The following is an 18726-nucleotide window of genomic DNA, read 5'->3' on the forward strand; positions in this document are numbered from 1 at the left end:
GCCCCTTAACTAAATACACCCCGAATATTGTCAGGAACTGGATTCATAGTATTACAACGGAGCACCGCCTCAGACAAAACAAAAGGCACTGTTTGATTTGTACAGTTGTAAAACTACGAACAATCCATGGTTACAATGCCCAAACAGGCATTTTTGATGGGCAATAAACAGGGACTTGTGTCTTGGAAGGTGATATTTACGCCATCTACAGCCCATCACGAATTATCAAACGCAGAAACCTGTTTGCCTTCATATAAATTTACATCAGTGGCATACGCAGATCTCCTAAAGTCAATGCAAACATGTCGAAAGTGATGAATGTACTGGAAAAATAAAGTGAAATGAAACATGCGAGAAACAACTTTTGTCGCCATTTTTCGGTTGATATGCTAAAACAAATTCGCCGGATAGCCTATTGCTCGAATTACATTTACGCTACAGGCCTGACTTTAATTGTGCCTGATCACGTGGAATAATTATTAGATAATGCGAATGTGAACGTTCGGTAAATAAAGTCTCGCGGACATTGCAATGCCATGGACCGTAGGTGAAGAAACCCTTGACCCTATGCATGACACATATCGGGTAGAGCAGCTTTTGTACTGAACACCGAAGATCAATATTGACAATAACGTATTTTTATTTATATATCAGTACATTTAATAATACAGAAGTGCGAATACTGCGTGTAAAATATTTTTAAACTTATAAAAAAAAAGAGTAAAAAGAGAATTAGAGCTATAATTCGGTCATTTGTCCTTCGTCTTTCTCGAATGCTTGGTTAGGGTAACTAGTGCCGTTTGCATACTCCTTCTCAGTCGCATCTGAGTACCAATTGATACTTGATTGAAGCTTTCCCTCCCCGTATTCATATTGCGAATTAACTTCGCTGTCGTCATTCGTTTCATCTTCTTTGCATGATTTGCAGCATAACAGTGTCTTTGTGAAAAAACTATCATACGGTTCAAGTGATCGCATTGGCTTGGGGAGAAATTCCCACGTCCGCATTGACTGCGGCAACCAGTTCGGTTTTCGCGATTGAAGTACGTTGATTATGATAACGGTCACTATGATAACCGCAGCCAATATCAAGAAACCTCCCATGATCCATATCCCGGCTATAGACAGGCCGAGAATGACGCACGGAATCAAAAAGAAAGCAAACAAGAGATACACAACTGCAAACCAGCGATAGCCAGCGGTAGTGTTTCCCAGAAACATGGCGGCCCGGATCGGGACGCGTCGCAAAACAGGAATTGGATACCAAATTAGAATTCCCGTAACATTGAAAAAGAAATGACACAATGCAATCTGCATCGCTACAATAACTCCATAGTCGTTGTCGGTGGCAAGTGCAGCCAGAATAGATGTGGCAGTGGTCCCGATGTTTGATCCTAATGTTAGTGGAAACATGCGCTTGAGGCTGATGATTCCCATCCCAACCAGTGGAGTGATGGTGGACGTGAAGACGGAACTGCTTTGTACGAGAAAAGTCAAAATGGCTCCTGTTACGATGGCCAAATATCCTGAAAAGATAACGGATTGTGATGGGATTTTATTATTCGCCAAAAAGACGGTCTTGTTTTGACTGATGCTGTTGCGTTTTTTGTTACTGTTGTTATAGATATTTTTTCCAGTTATGGCGCTCATCATTTCATGGATAGCATGGAGGTGTGGTGCATGACTTAGAAAGCCTTACCCGGCTATATCTGCACGGTCATTATCCAGCGACATACGTACAGTAAACTGTACAGTAGGGCTCTTCAAAATTTTTTTTCCTCAAATCGTACTGGCTACTTGATAAAACTGTTGGGTTACCTAATTTAAGCCCACACACAAAATTTGGTTCAATTCCAGCCAGTAACCGCTTTGCTACAGGAGAAGAAAGTCTCTATTTATTATATAAAAATACATAATAAAAAATTTAACAATTTTCTGTTCACCCCACGAAAGTGTTAGGCTGTCTATAGAAACGATCCTCACCAAATTTGGTTCAATTCCAACCAGTGGAAGCGGAGTTATTGCCGTCGAAAAATTTGGATTATGAATAAAATAGTATTTACGGTGACCGATTCTTTGTTTATTTATTATAGTTGTGCTCACGGTAAATACTATTTTATTCAAATCCAAATTTTTCGACGGCAATAACTCCGCTTCCACCGGTTGGAATTGAACCAAATTTGGTGAGCATCGTTTCCATAGACAACCTAACACTTTCATGGGGTGAACAGAAAATTTTCAAATTTTTTATTATCTATTTTTATATAATAAATATAAACTTTCTTCTCCTATAGCAAAGCGGTTACTGGCTGGAATTGAACCAAATTTTGTGTGTGGGCTTAAATTAGGTAACCTAACAATTTTATCAAGTAGCCAGTACGATTTGAGAAATTTTTTTTTTTGAAGAGCCCTACTGTACAGTTTACTGTACGTATGTCGTTGGGCGTAAGATATGACTCTTTGAGAAATTTTTAATTTTCTGCCAAATTATTTAATATTGCAGCAGCTTGTTAGTAAATTATCATGACGGCCGGAATAATTATTCTCGTACCAGAATAAACATGCCTTTGAGACACTTCGGGCACTCTGGGATCGCAAATGCGTGCGTGTCGTTCGACATCCTCCTATCTCTCCATTACATCGCATTGTGTTTTATCGCATTGTACATTGTGTGTGACTTGTTCAGATTAATAATATTATTCCCTTTACTCATCCCTGACGACATCTGTGGCACTAGCTCACTTGCCACCCTAACGCCACGTCACTAACGTGTCTCATGGGGGCTATTTATTGCTATAGTGACCCTGTTTGGCTCCACCTACGCATGTGGGCAAGAAAATATTGTACACACTACAAATTTCATATATAAGTGCCAATACATCACGGATTTTCAATTGTGACGTAACAGTTGGCTCGTATGTATGGCTCTTTGGGAGTCACAATTAAAAATATTGGGCCTATATGGCTCTTCGATAGAAAAAGGTTCCCGAGCCCGACCACTGGTGTATAGGCTAGCACTCATGATGGGATGTAAATGCCGCAAAAACATCGCAGACAAAAATATATAACGTCGTATTCCTATTTCTAGCTCAATAAATATACTGCAGACGTAACTTTACATTATTACGCTCCGTAGCCATCATATCGCGAAAGACATAGCGCAGTGGTGACGATAAGCGCCTACCAATCTGGCGGATCCGCTTCGATTCCCGTCGGAGGTTTATTGGGCTCTTCTTCCCCCGCAAAAAAAAAACAGAAGAAGACCGGACGAAAGAAAGTACTCAAATATGATCGACATCGAAAAGAACTGTGACATCGGGCACTCTAGGCCGAGGTGAATGTTAGATTAAAAGGATCGCAATTTCGTGTCATTCGACATCCTCCTATCTGTTCACTACATCGCATTGTGTCTTATCGCATTGTACATTGCGCGTGACTTGTTCAGATGAAAATATAACTCAATGATTAATATTATTATGTTATCTGTACTGTTACAATTTCTGAAATTCACTTTGTGTGGCGACGTAGGCAAAAGCCATTTTGTCATCCTTCACGCAGGTATAACTGAGCAGTGAGCACCGGTGCATACATACACCAAATCTATGGTAGTAGAAGCGTCAGTTACCTGATATCCATCCAAACGGATACGGGAGATTTGTGTTCACCACCTTCTTGATGATCAGAGCGACGCTCCCCTTCAACATGGAACTGAGTAGCTTCACCATCAGCACCAAGCAAGTCGTAAGGACAATCAACGATAACACGAGCAGGATGCTTCCAACGGCTGGATCGGACAATCCAGTGTTTGCAAAAATAAAATCCTTCGTTGTACCTGTAGTCAACGAGGTACATCATGGATACCCTCTATACACCTAGCTATGAGACTACGACGCTTACATTTAACCTGTCCTATTTCCATCTCCTGCGTGACTGTACAGTTGGGATCCAACTCTAATTGTGTTTCATTGCACGGTACTGTCACGTTGGCCTCTTTATATGAGCACCATATCTGATAAATACGGATTGCCGTTAATATCGAATGGCATGTAACAAATCTAATTCACACTCACGTTTATCATTGATGCAGCATCGTCCAACGGTATTTCTTGCGCGAGCAGTGTTATGATGGTTTTGTTAACTTGAATGACGTGGTCGGTCATAGGGTCGGTAATGACCTGCAAAATATACAATGTTTTGTGAGATTATAATTAACCATTCTGCTTTATTGGATCTCGGGTGACTCACGTCCAAGAATTCCGGCCCTCCCGATTGGCCACCTTGTAGGCTCGAATCGGACAGTATGAGCGTAGTCACTTTCTCCAGATAGCCTGTTATTACTTCAATTGGCAGTAGAATCAGAACGCACAAGAAGTTGAACATGTCATGTACGGTAGCCCCTCCGAAAGATCTGAACACATTTGGACCACCGCTGCATGATGCGAGCTGCCCGTTGCGTTACATTCGAGGACTTACTTTCTAAACTTGTTACGATCCATTGACTGCGTCAACGCAACGATCGTATTGGTCACGGACGTTCCGATGTTTGCACCCATGATAATTGGGATCGCCTCATGAACGTTTAGGACTGCAGGAAATTCTCTTATAAGAACCGCGTTTTTTTATAAGAGCTATCATCATACTTCCCGCGCCGACCATGGTCGTTATGATGGAAGTCGATGTGGATGAACTCTGAACAAGCACGGTCACGAGAATACCGATGATTAGACCAGTGACGGGATTACTGAGATATTCGTTCGTAAAAAGTCGCCCTCCCGTTTTGCCACCTGTAATACATTGTAGCATTTACCCCCAGTTCATATCGCACTCGATTTATGAGCGGCTGAGTCTTACCTAAAATCTGGAAGGCCGAACTCATCAGGCTCAGAGAACATATAAATAAGTACAGGGTGAGAAGAACACCACTGATTTTTCCGATGACAACGAAAACATGTGCGACTTTCTGTTTTCCCGACATGTCTTTGAACTTGACATAATCGACTGCGGATTATAAAAGTAATAGTTACGTATCTTTCAGATAATATGACTGTAGTTAATACATACTCGGTTCGTCCATGACGATCGCCCATACGTCATCTTCTGCTTTCTTCTTCGTTGCCTTTTCATTCAGTGCATTTCCTTCAACTTCGGGTACTTCAATCTTCATATCAATCGAATTTGTGGCCATGTTTTCAGCTCTCGACTACGATTGTGTAGCACGCGACGCGACAACGCAGAACTGTCTTGTTTAACAAATTCTCTTTCTTTTATATAGCTCTTTCCTATACATAGAGGCCGTCACCTCGCCCTTATCAAATGTGCATTTCTCTCGGTAACTATGGCCGGGCTGAAGTACACAAGTGACAACTGTCCTTATGGGTAAAAAGTAAATGGTTAATCACAATAGCCATGCCCGCATCAGAAATTTGGCACGCGTTTTGATAGAGGGCCGTCTCGCGGAATGATTCCACATTTGAACAATGTGACATAAAATGCCCGGCATTACTTTAGAAGTGTCCTCTTTTTTTAAATAAGTGCAGTGCAGTGATGTTTTGATGAATTGGACCACCGGTTTTATCGATTTACTGAATTCTTATTAGTATTTTGTTAAAGTTTAGGGTTATAATTAAGTATAAAATTGCAAAGGCTTGGGGTGATATCTTTATTCCTCAATTACGGACTTATGTAACCCACGTAAGCGGCAGAAACTAACTATGTGATTCACTGGTTGAGTTACGTAGCCTACGTTCATGATTTTGATTTTGCAATCTACATCTCTACACAGAGAACATTCAACTGTAGGTTTAACCGCGCTACAAACATACGGCCCGGGTGTTTTTAGCCGGGTGACAGACTCTAGACATGTTAGTCGAGTAAATAATAAAATAGGCACCATCAACGTTGTTGGACCTTTGACATGCGACATCTGCGCCACACCTTCTTCCATCCTTCAGCACGCTGTCGTCAAACGATTGCCACGGCGAACGTATGACGTGTGCTCACACGTATCGTATATGTATGGTATCATAAATCACCACGGCAACGATATCGCATTGCTAGCATATCATATAGAGCATCCAAGTCGCCATGTTATGCAAATAGAGTGTCGGGTCGTAAATCGAAATACAAGCAATTTCTTCTAAATGAATACTAGCGAGCCTTCAGGATTACCGGACCTCAACCTAATATCGACCTAACCTTCCGCCACAGGGTGTCTTTATTTTGACGCTTACGTCTTATGTTCTCTGCATTACTTTTCATTCAGTGTGCACACTGTGCATACTGTGCATGCCTCTTATTTACTTCGCCTAGGCCAAGGTGAGTGTCTGATCTTAAAGGCTACTCCAAGTTGTTTCGTCACCTTCCTATCTTTTCATTGTATCGCAGTCCTGTGATGTTTTGAAATGATGGAAATATTAATAAAACTGATTGATTGTAACATCGTTCGGTGATACCTTTGCTTCCCGTGACCTCACATGTGACTTACTATATACGACCATCTGCATAATGTTGTTGATAGAAACAATCTTTTGTCGACAATGTTGCCGAATGTTATACCATCGTGATTGCTGTGACATCATTATATTTGCAATGTATTTTCAGTATACATTTCATTGTCAGAAGTGCGGCAAATGGTACCACCGATCTCATTGCTCCAATTTCATACAACAAGATAATATCTCTTGGAATCACCAGGGGTCAGTTACTCCGACTTGATCAATCCTCCAGCTTGCTGTCTGGAGTCCTTATTTTCCGAAGTAGCGGGATGTGTTCAACGTATATTCGAAATTCGTCAGCCAAATTTGAGACATGTTTTCGACCGCACCTGCTTTATGTGATACAAATATGAAAATACTGACCCCTTCACATTCGAGAAATTTTCATCACGGGATGGGGAAAGCAAGAGCCTAGCTTGCAAGTTACTTATTAGGTCTTTTGCCTATCTCTGCAGAGATGAGCAATGTGCAATCCTTTGGACAAGCGGTCTAGATCTAAATGACGTAGCTCCACCTTATTAGGGTTTCTGATGGTTGCTAGGCGTATAGTCTCCTTATAAGAATTGGTAACGGTGCAGCTGAGACTAACAATATGATTCTACGTCAGACTATGCAAAACAATTCGTAATGTATTGGGGTAAATCGCGTCAAGCGCGAGAGTAACCTATATGTTGTCAGTATTCATGCGGAAAACCAGCATATCCATATTTTAGTAATTTCAGTGGTTCTGTTTCTTCTTTTGGCCCACTTGAGTTGGACTCAAACGTATCAGATTATTATCTGCTAAATTAGTAGCCCTGTCTGACCATAGGCCTACGCTTTCCAAAATTGTAACAACTGTAATGAAGCGCAGAAGTAGATTGAGAAAGAGACACATACTGAACTTAACTTCACCTTGTTGCTTGGAAATTTTGTTTCCCTATTAGTAGGGTTACCGTATGTTGAGTCCGGAACAGAGAACACTTTTTAAAAATCCTAAAAGTGAGTTTAGCGAAATCGAAAAAAGCTGATTTTGAAATATTTACTGTAATTCTTGTTGTATTGACTGAAAAAAAAAGACCATCAGTTTGACTGGACTCCCGCATTACCCACTTTTGGTGATGGCTGAAAAAAGATCATCGCTGTGATTCGACTCCCGAATGAACCGCTCGAACGTCCGCATTACCTGTTGCGCGTAATCTATTCGACTTTCAGTGGACCCTGTCCATTATAGCCTATAGCTGTAAGAGCTGTAAAGGAGGGATAATTGCCAAAAAGAGGACATTTAGCCGTCCTCGGAGGACATTTTCAATTTCCAGGAAAAGGAGGATAAATCCTCTTAAAGGAGGACGTATGGTAACCCTATTACCTATTAGGCAAATTGCCCAACATGCTCCTTTTTACGATAAATAGCGCAGTGATTTTCAACAGTTTTTGCGCCGTGGAGGTGGAAGACACTGAGCAGTGAGCATCATGGAGGTCTATCGGAACACCAAGATGGATCTTGTTTACGACACAATACAAAAGTAAACGGAAACAATTATACAGCTTCAGTTTTGATCAATGCATCTTGTACGAGATTGGCAATCAGACATGAATTACAGTAGCAATAATCATTCATTATTTAACCATTTGACTTTTATATCAGTCAAACTTGCAAAAGTGATGTAACAAAGATAAGTCGCTTAAATTGGATTGTACAGATAAAATGTATCACCATATGTCTATAAATGCAGTTTATGCCGATAATCTTGGTCGTCATTTTCCATCGATCTCATCAATATATTTTTGGCAGAAACCCAATGCTACGCAACTGCTCTACCACTAGTTCCACCAATAATATGGTGATGGAATTTGTATAGTGGTGAGAGGTGTGGTCTGTAGTAAAGTCACGATTTTTCGCGATTCGAATAAATGGATACGGATCTAGTTGCGGTTAAAGATATGAAGGTAATTCTGAAAAGCTAAAACTTGAATTACAAAGCAAGGGAAGACGGATACATTCACAAGGCAGGCAATAGCTACGCCGCGGAGAACTTTGTAACTAATGGCTGGGCACACCTTTTTTCAGCCTCCGGCACGCTTCCACCACACGATTAACACGGCGAAACTGAAACGTTTTCTCCATCGTATGCATGGGGTAGCAACAAAAACACGGCAATGTTTACATATGAGCTACGTTGCTAGCGTTATGCGCAAACAGATCAGCGGGTTGGACTAAAAATCGCTAGCATCTTTTACCGTGTCATGAACTCGTAGATGGGTTGCCATGGTCGTAGTACCAAATCTGGTTGATAGATATATATATCTACAATCTCAGGTCACTACAATAATTTTGAGAGTGGCGAAATCAACATTCCGGCATCGATAGGCTATTGAGTATTTACAGGGCCTTGGTCACGTGATTGGTTACGTGACTGGTTAGACCGCTAGCAAGCAATACCGTCTTCTGTGTCTGTACTCATGACAAATTTACCACTTAAAATCTACGTTTTATGGTTGTAAATGTATGGGATTTTTACCGTAAAAGTAAAACTTGAGATTTGGCTATGTTATGTGTGACCCTCGCACGATTGGCACTCTTTTCGGCGGAAGCACGCAGAAATAGTTATTATATGGTATTGTATGGTCGTATTGTTGCAAAAAACACTGACATCAACGGACGAAATGGGTCTGGTACCAATGTTTTCAACCATTTTGCGCTCGTGGTCCACTGAATGAATAAATAAATGGCGTTTCAACAGCATAATATGCTAATAAAATGAAAATTCACTCGAATTTGTAGTGAGTTGTAGGCTGTTTCTATATTCCGTCTATGTGAATTATATTCTGGGTGCAGTCCATGAATGCATATGAATATGTCAGTTGCAACTCACTTTGTCGCACGGTTCGTACTATATACCATGGGTCGGCAAATCCCGGCACGCGTGTCATTTGTGGCACGCGAGATGATTTTTCATGACACGCCAAATGATTTGACGCAAACTATTACCATATTTTTGCAAAAAATGAAACGAAAATTTTCAAATTGTACAAGCCTCGTAGGCGATCCAAAATTATTTCGTAAATCAACATAAAATAGAGTATTTTAGGGCAGATTTTACTTATCTTGAAATTATTTTCCGCGCTGTGCGCGATTGATTATAATGTGGTGACCCTCAATAAATGAATATATATGTTTATCGAAAATGTTTTTAAAAACTATGCATAATGTACAGAAATGAGTCAACCGTATTAGCAGCTATGAAAGAACGTCAAGCGAATATCGTACGAAACCATTCGGATGCTTCAGTGTAGGAGTGTTCACTGCGCAGCGTACGGGTGCACAACTTATGCACCGGCATTCCGGAGCTGGGCATTCTCACGCCATAGAAGAGACGACCTAGACATAACGTTTCGGACAACATGCGACACCTGTGCGGTGTATGCGTTGCCAAAAGCGGCGATAAAACCTTGAAACAAAATAACCGTCGCATGCTGGCCAAAACGGTCGACTTTGATATGTCCACTGTCCAGGCGTCGAAATCACCAGCGCCGAATAGTCCAGTACCCACCCGTAGCTCAAGCCGCATGTATCAAATGAGACATGCCGAGAAAAATAATGAGCCTCGTGTCGAAATGTGAGTTTGGAATAGTGTTCGTCTCACAGAAGAAGATAATCTTTTATAATTTCGACTCGTGGCAAGCGATTCCAATATATCTGGAGCGACGACAATCTTTACCTAGGGTTACCATATTTTGGTGCTCTGAAAAGAGGACACTTTTCAAAATTTTGCAGACTTACAATACCGAAGTAAAATCCGGAAAATTTGGTAAATTTGGTAAATATGTTGCGACTCTGTAATTGTATGACTAGAAAAATGAAAAAGAATTCAACTTTCTGGCTCAACTCCCGAAAGTCCCGCCGGACCGTCACTTGAATACTGATTTCCTATATCTTATTTGAATTTTAACATACATTTAACCAAACTTTTCGAAAAAGAGGACAAATTCTCAAAACGAGGACATTTGGGCATCCTCCGAGGACACAAAAGATCTATCATTGCACGACTGAAAATAAATTATGTAAATATTACGTACATGTAAGCGGTAGGTCGGGTTCGGTAGCAACTAAAACTTATTCCCTTCGCAACCAATAATCCAAGAATTACTGGCGTAACGGATGTCGTTGCCAGCTGCAGAAAAACGGTTTGTGGTATTCATTGCTTGAAACGTTAAATATTAGTAAATTGAATGTTTTGACAATTTTTGACATTTTGGCACGCTGCACACAAAAGGTTGCCGGCCCCTGTACTATAAGTTCCACCTGGATGAAAATGCTGTCTCACACAACCACAACAAAAGTAGTCTCATCAGACATGTTTTGCTGATTTGTGGATATAATGGCGGCACGTAGGTTTTGATTCAAGATAATTAAACTCGTCTGCGACGTGTACTGTGCAAGTGTACATGTACATGCATCTGACCATCCGATATTCCTGTACACCACGCAATATATATGACCCGATACTGGGCCATGGCCTATATCCCGAAAACCTCTGGTCTGTGGGTGAATACTACCTAATTCCGTGGTTCTCAACCTTTTGTCTTCACGGACCCCTTTTGGACCGCCACGGGTCCCCGCAGACCCCTACACACACAAGTTTTATTTTAAATGTAGCTCCATTAATCTGCAATCGTCCTTTATATTGTGCAAATATTAACAATAGTCTAGAGAAAAACAGCAATAAAATACTTTTCTTGAAAATAACATCATACTATGTATGTAGAAATTGGGTAGTACTTTTATTATTTGAAAGCGAATTCTGCATCTGCATTTCTTGAAATACGTGTTTTACGTGAAATACAATTTTTGCAAACATGTCGCATTCACGTTAATTGATCTTACTACTCTAGCTTTCTTACCTAAAAACCGCTACAATACATTTCTAAACGGAAGCATGTTTGTATCATTACGCAATTTGGCAATTAAAATGAGTTTGCGCAGTAGAATATTTCATCTCAGACGGCCATTCTATTGATTTCAGTCATGAAGTTTTAGCAGTTATGAAGCAAAACTGACTAGTGATTTCCTTGATTTCAAAAAATTAGGTTATCAACCATTTCGCGAGACCCCGGAAAATGCTACGCGGACCCCCTGTTGAGAACCACTGACCTAAGTGTTGGAGGTTTATCAAGGCTCATCATCGCCCTCTCATCCGAGTAAGCGGTGTCTCGGATTATCCCCCAATCAAGGATAATCCGAGAATTATCAACGAAAAACTCAAATAACTCCGCTTCTACTATAGTTGGAATTGAGTCAAATTGGTTTTGCATAGTCTTTGAAGACAACTCAACAATTTCATAGGGTTGAGAGAAAAATTTGATTTAAAAAAAAAAAATTTCCTAATAAATTGAAATTTTTATTTGACTGCGGCGGCTTATACTTGTTAGAATTGAACCAAATTTGATGTGCAGCGTTTTTTAGGGTAACCTGACAATTTAATCAGTGAATGGTTGGAATCCGGGAAAAAAATGTTAATTTTGAACAGCTCTACCGAGTTCAGATCATTACGCACCCCGTGTTCATTGCGAAATTGGTTTTGATTTGTTTGCAGGATGTAGGCTAATTCTTACTATAACTGCCGTGCCTTAGTTCTATACTCGTTGGATTATGAAACGCAGTATTTACCGATGAATCTACAAAGCAAGCAATAGCAACTCTGCGGAGACCTTTGCATGTAACCGCTGGGCCACACCTGCTACCAGCCTCCAGCACGGTTCAATCACACGAATTCCACGGCGAAACTGAAATGTTCTCTACACCTCGTACGCATGGTATCACAACAAAATACGGCGTTGGTTACATACCTTGCGGCTTGTCATGACCTAGTTGGAGGAGGTTGCATGGCCATAGTAGAAAATTCAATTGAGAGAAATATTGATGATTTTGTCTACAATTTTAGCTCTGGCAATAATTATTGGAGTGGCGACATCAACACTGCGGAGACAAATATTGTTATAGTATTTCAGCCGCAGTCCAATGAACTGTTAACATCACTGACCACTTGATATCTATTGGATTTTAATGACAGCCCACAAACTACATATTTTTTCACATTCCGAAGAGAAGCCTATATATTCTCAAATTAGGATTACTCGATTCGAACAATAAGATTGCAGTTAGGTTGCATTTCAAACAAAATGTGCCCTAGACAAATGCCATTTAAAAAAATGTCAGAAGCTTTTATAATTATGTCATAATTTAATAGCGAAAACAAAAACTGATTTGCAGTTCAAGGATGAGAAGGTGTATTGTGACGCATCTTCATGTGATACACTGGTCGATTGTGATTCCATGACAATCATTTCAGTCGATCGCAACCAAACGAAACTTGGCCACCCCTGGTGTAATCAGCTATGGTAAGTGAAGAAGTACTTCTACTTTTCGAAGTACTCAAGTAGGTTTTGCATATATTTGCGCTACTTAGTCAAGTGTTATGTGTTTGGCTTACACTCTCTTCTACTTGAACTGTTTTTAGGAAAAACAACTAACCTTCCACAAGTTCGGGCTCATAAGGTAAAAAGTAGTATTGTGATACGATGCATCACTTTTGCGAGCGAAATCGCCTTGTACGAAGCGCGTGAACTCGTCCGTGCGCCACGGCAGTTGAATACATGTCTATTGCTCTACTGTCATTATTGCTTCTCTATTGTAAAAATTTTACGACGTAGCGAGATAATTACGAGTTCTTATGCCCGAAATCAGTTACTCCTTATTAAATATATCGACTTTCGATGCGATACGATTTACATCGCTACACGAAGAAACTATCAACTGTAGGTTTTAAGGGGTTACTAACATATAACCCGCATGTTTTCAGCAGTGTGATGGACTGTGAAATGTGTTTACCAAGCAAACAACAAAACAAGCAGTAGCAACGCGGTAGAGACCTTTGAATGTTGCATCTCCGCCACACCTTCTTCCATCCTTCAGCACGCTGTCGTCACACGATTGCCACGGCGAACGTATGACGTGTGCTATCACGTATGTACGGTATCATAAATCACCACGGCAACAGCGATATCCTACTGCTGGCACAAAACATACAAGTCGCGCCGTTATGTAAATAGCGCGTCGGATCGGATGTAACATCGTTAGCGACCTTTGCTTCCGTGACCCCAGCGATGGTTTACTATACGGTCAATTGTCGATCTGAAACAAGCGTCTGTAAACGATATTGTGCAATGTTATATAATTGTGATCGTTATAAAATCACGATGTTTGCATATTTCCGTCTCAAAAGTGCTGGTATTGACCAGACGTGGTCAAAGTAATCCAGGGTTGTAATGACTCGAGTCATGACTCGACTCGAGTCCGACTCGAGTCACGATTTTCTGATGACTCGAGTCATTTTCTCAAAATACGGAATTGACTCGACTCGACTTGGACTCGAGTCATTGCGCATGAGTCGAATCAAGTCATAGGACTCTAGACTCAAACGGCCAAGACCGACATTTCATTGTAATTTCGAAGAATAGTAATGTAACCACACTATTGGGATTTCGACTATTGGTACTGGTACTTGAAAATGCGACCAGAAACCGCTAAAAGTGAGAAAAATTAGTATATTTTAAATGCAAATCATTCGATATCACCAAATAGAGTTATAAAATACCGGATTAACAAGACTTTAACTGGAAACTGAGCAGTCAACACAATGACTTGGACTCGGACTCGAGTCATATTACCATGACTCGAGCTCAACCCTCTGCTCGCCGACTTGGACTCGGACTTGACTCGGTGGTGACTTGTAAATGACTCGACTTGAATCGAGTCAAAACTATAAAAGTGAGATCGACTTGTGACTCGGAGCCTTGCGACTTGGTTACAACCCTGAAGTAATCATCATCGGTACTCGATAAGTAGCAATTTCATCTATTTTCAAGCAAGTAAAACATTTGGTATTCTAGGCTTATATTTTTGCCTAAAACTTTTAAGTAGATGGGGATCTGACACTGTTCGCTGATGATAGTCACCTCCTCTCTTCCGCATCTTCGATGGCAGAGCTGGATGCTCTGACTAGTGACCAAATGCTCAAAGTGCACGAGTGGACAGCCCAAAATAGCCTTTGAATAAACGCCTCGAAATCCCATGGTCATGGTCAACCCGTTTCCGACACAGATAATGCCAAATATCTCGGGGTTTTATTGGACTCGGACCTGTCCTGGAATAGTCATATTGAGTCCCTAGACACTAAATTATCACCGAAGTGCGGCCTATTCTACAGCCTCGGACGCTTCATGCCAGCCTGGGTTCTTCTGATACTCTTTAAAATTCTTAATCCAATCAAAGCTACAACATGGCATCCTCTGTTGGGGGGCTGCCAGTAAAACTGCACTCGAGCCACTGCAAAAACTACAACATAAGGTACTCCGTATCATAGCTAGGGCCCCACAGGGGCCTGGTTGTCCATCCAACAAGTCGCTGTTGAAGAGATTCGGTGTCCTAAACATAGAACATATGCGGAAACTATAAATCGCCAAGTTTGTGTATCAGTTCCACTGCGGTCGTTGCCCCGAATATTTCAATGACTTTTTTTACCTCGGAATCAAAAGCGCACAAGTACAACACACGCGCGTCCACGTCGTCCAAATATCATATGATCGACCGAAAAGATCATCGTTCCATCAAATATGCCGGACCTGACGTATGGAAAAGTATCCCGCCGGCCAACCGACAGTCGATGAGCATGTCCATGTCCACATTCAAGTCGAAATACAAGCAATTACTGCTAATTGAACACTAGTCCATCCTCAAGATTACCGGACCACGACTGACCTATCGATCTCGCCTTCCATGACATGCCACCCCATTTCTTGCTGCTTGCTTGTTTCCTATACTATCTTCTTTACTTTTCATTCTGTATGCATGCCTCCTCTTTACATCGTCTAGGCCAAGGTGGGTGTCTGATTCCATAGACTATACTCCAAGTCGCTTCGACACCTTCCTATCTTTTCATTGTATCGCATTTTGTGGTGCACTGAACTGATAAAATTGCTAATAAACCAATGAGGATGATGATGATGAGTAAGAAGTGCGAGTGGGAAAATCCACTAGAGTTTATCATGAGATCCTAATCTGAATTAGGAACCCATTACTTTCAGGGTCGCCCACTATTCAAAATTGGAATCACTTTGCGGATAGCACAATCTCTCTCTGCAGGCCACACGTTGTACTACACCCCTGGACCATCTTATGTAAAGTCACATACAATGTAAGACTCTCAAGCAGCGGTGGTGACTCTGATATTCTGCAGGAGTAGATTGAGGAAGAGGCACACTGGACTGGACTTTTCCAACATGCTACTTGTCGCACTCGTCGCCTATCAGCCAAACGCCTCACTCAATATGCTCCGTCGCACCACGTAGCGCAGTGCTTTTCAACAATTATTGCCCCGTGAGACACACTGAGCAGTGAGCATCATGAAATCCTTGCATAGAACCAAATAGGATCCTCAGCAATACTCAAACCTTTTTGTACGCTTTCATATCAGTCACACTTGGAAATAATTGCATTGCTTGCCAAAATCCGTTAATATGAATTTACTGGGCTTTGTCCTGCAAATCAAGGTTCGCTATTTTTCTACATTTTGAAATTAATTATGCATTATAGATAAAATAAATCATAGTGTCTATACAAATGCATATACTCTTTTCCGGCATTGCCAGCGATTTAATCATTATATTTTTGGCTGAAGCATTATGTTATGTAACTGCTCTGCCAATAGTTCCACTGCTAAGAAGGGCTGGGCAAAATCGAGTAGCTGAGTGATTCAATTCTGAATCACGTATTATGCTTCGAGTCGAGTATTCGAGTACTACTCAGTATGACATCATAACAGAATATAATATGTCAAAGTTAAAATATGTCCCTGTTCTGCCAGCACAAAGAATATAATGCCAGTTATACATCACATTAAAGATACTTTGGTGGAATTTTTATCGACCATAGCTATTTCATTGCACATTATTACAATGCTCTGGGATGATCATATGACTTCTGAGATGTGTTATTTCCAGTAACGTTCGTAGCTTTGTACTTATGTTTCGTATGCTGCGATACGACAATCAAGGTTTAAGGCTTCCACAGTGAAAATAGCATTGAAAATATCTTTCTCGTTTATATATTAAACTTTTAATGCCGAGGAGCGTATAATTTCAGTGCTCGAAAAAATCGTCTTTTACTACTCTACTCGAATCATTAAAATTAATGGTCGATTCAGATTCGAGTACTCCAATCACTGTGCTAAGCCCTACTGCTAATATGACCAAGGAATTGGTAGTGCCGATGTGAACGGTGGGGATTGTGGTATAAATGTCGCGATTTATCGCGATTCGAAAGGGGATAATTGGATCAAGATTCCGAAAAGTTAAAACCTGAACCCTTTAAAATATGTGCTGGACTATGAAACGTATTATTGTTTTTACCGATGAATATACGAAGCACACAAATGTAGCGCCGTGGAGACCTTTGTCTGTTACCGCTTAGCCACACCTTCTTTCAGCCAACAGCACGCTTCCATCACACAATTCACACGGCACAACTGAAACGTTTTCTCCCCGGTATGCATGGTGTAACGACAAAAATACGGCGTTGCCATGAGCTATGTTGCTGGCGTTGCATGTCAACAGAGCAGCGGATTGGACGCAATATCGTCAGCAACCTTTTATCTATCATGACCTGTTTCGCTAAACTAGAAGATCTAGCTGAGAGAAATATATGTCCGCAATATGAGTTACTATAATAAGTTCGAGTGCGACCGAATCAACATTGTGGCAAGGATTGGCTATTTGCAGGACTTTGGTCCGGTGATTGGTTGACTGGTTAGCAAACTATGTCTGTGCTCATGTCAAATTCCTCGTTTTAAAATATTCGTTTTCATGTCGTATCAGCGAAATCAAGTTGAGATTTGGGCATGTCAAAGGTGTGTGCTCCGTAAATGGTGGAGACTCTTTCCCCTAAGAACACGCACAAGTGATTGCCATTGTAGTATCGGTGCACCTAAGACTGGAATCAAGACACGGAATTTGTCTAGTGGGCGGGCACTGGCTCATTTCACTGTATTATAAGTAAGTATTTCATGATTTCTAGTGAACTGCAACAAGCAGGACCGCAACAGCGCTTTGTCATTCCCCCAACGGTGATCTTGGACTCCCATAGAGTAAGATGAAATTCACGTACGTACACACACACACACACATACACACACACACACACACACACACACACACACACACACACACACACACACACACACACACACACACACGCAATAAGTTTAGGCATTACGAATTACGTTTTTTACATTTGTTTCCGTAAGTCATCCCTTTAATCTGTGTGCATTTTTAGCTGAGTGCCGTGATTTGACACAGCCCCACTCAAATATCATAGTCTCTGCGGCTGTTGTTGCATGAGGGGCTACATGACCTCACTATAAAAAGAAATTGAGTTCAGGACACCGTTTTCGTATTGCACACTGTCTTAGAAATCCTCAAGACCTCCTTTTACCAATCACCATTTTGCAGGATTTACCAGAAAGAATAATATAACTGTGAATGTACAACTCACTCGGACATAGCCACATTATCAACATTAAATTATTGAATAAAACCAAATAACAAGGAAATGGGAATTGGAACGAAACGACATAACAGTTTGAGGAATTACCTTGGCAAAATAAGATACCAATTAAGTGTATGAAAGGGTTGGTTGTTCGAAATCTGGATAAAATTGCAGGTGATCTTCCAGGGATTGTAAGAGACTATATGTTCCTGTTTACTGTCATCAGCTTTGAACGTAGTCGGCATTTAATTTGATGATGCGCGTTGCTACATCGTTATAACAACATTATACCATTATTCACGAATTCCGGAGCACTCATGAAATACCAATCACTATGTCATTCTGAGACTAGAAGACTCGGCCTACGGGGATCTACGTTATGAACCAGGATTCAGGAAAAATCAAATCAACGAATAAAACCTGACATATAGATCTCTATCGCTGCTAGGTTTACAGGACCTTTCAGAGTCGCAAATTAAGATGAATGATGAGATGAAGATAGTCTAACCGCATATCACGGCAGTAGGGAGTGTCAGCTGCCTGTGAAAAATAGATGAGCTCTCTGTAAGTTCCCCATCGCTACTCGACGCTGGTGCAGGCTTTGCAGTTATGTCCAGTCTTTTTCTTGTTGTCTGATTGTAACTGTGA

The 18726-nt window shown here is 40.9% G+C and overlaps 1 protein-coding gene across 1 annotated transcript; it reads right to left on the reverse strand.

Annotated features, from left to right (window-relative positions):
• Positions 1-242: 242 nt before the first annotated feature.
• Positions 243-5829, reverse strand: LOC145445336 (sodium-dependent phosphate transport protein 2B-like). The gene is made up of 9 exons (XM_080323524.1): positions 5062-5829; positions 4852-4998; positions 4641-4784; positions 4474-4585; positions 4246-4408; positions 4071-4175; positions 3898-4009; positions 3626-3832; positions 243-1526 (listed from the first exon to the last, which is right to left on the reverse strand). Exons 1-9 carry the CDS (start codon positions 5183-5185, stop codon positions 739-741), a joined length of 1902 nt encoding a protein of 633 aa, XP_080179650.1. The 5' UTR covers positions 5186-5829; the 3' UTR covers positions 243-738.
• Between the last annotated feature and the right edge of the window lie 12897 nt (positions 5830-18726).

This window comes from Botryllus schlosseri, chromosome 8 (assembly GCF_051294905.1).
Source record: "Botryllus schlosseri isolate E-star chromosome 8, Bs_hap1, whole genome shotgun sequence".
Classification (NCBI taxonomy): Eukaryota; Metazoa; Chordata; class Ascidiacea; order Stolidobranchia; family Styelidae; genus Botryllus; species Botryllus schlosseri.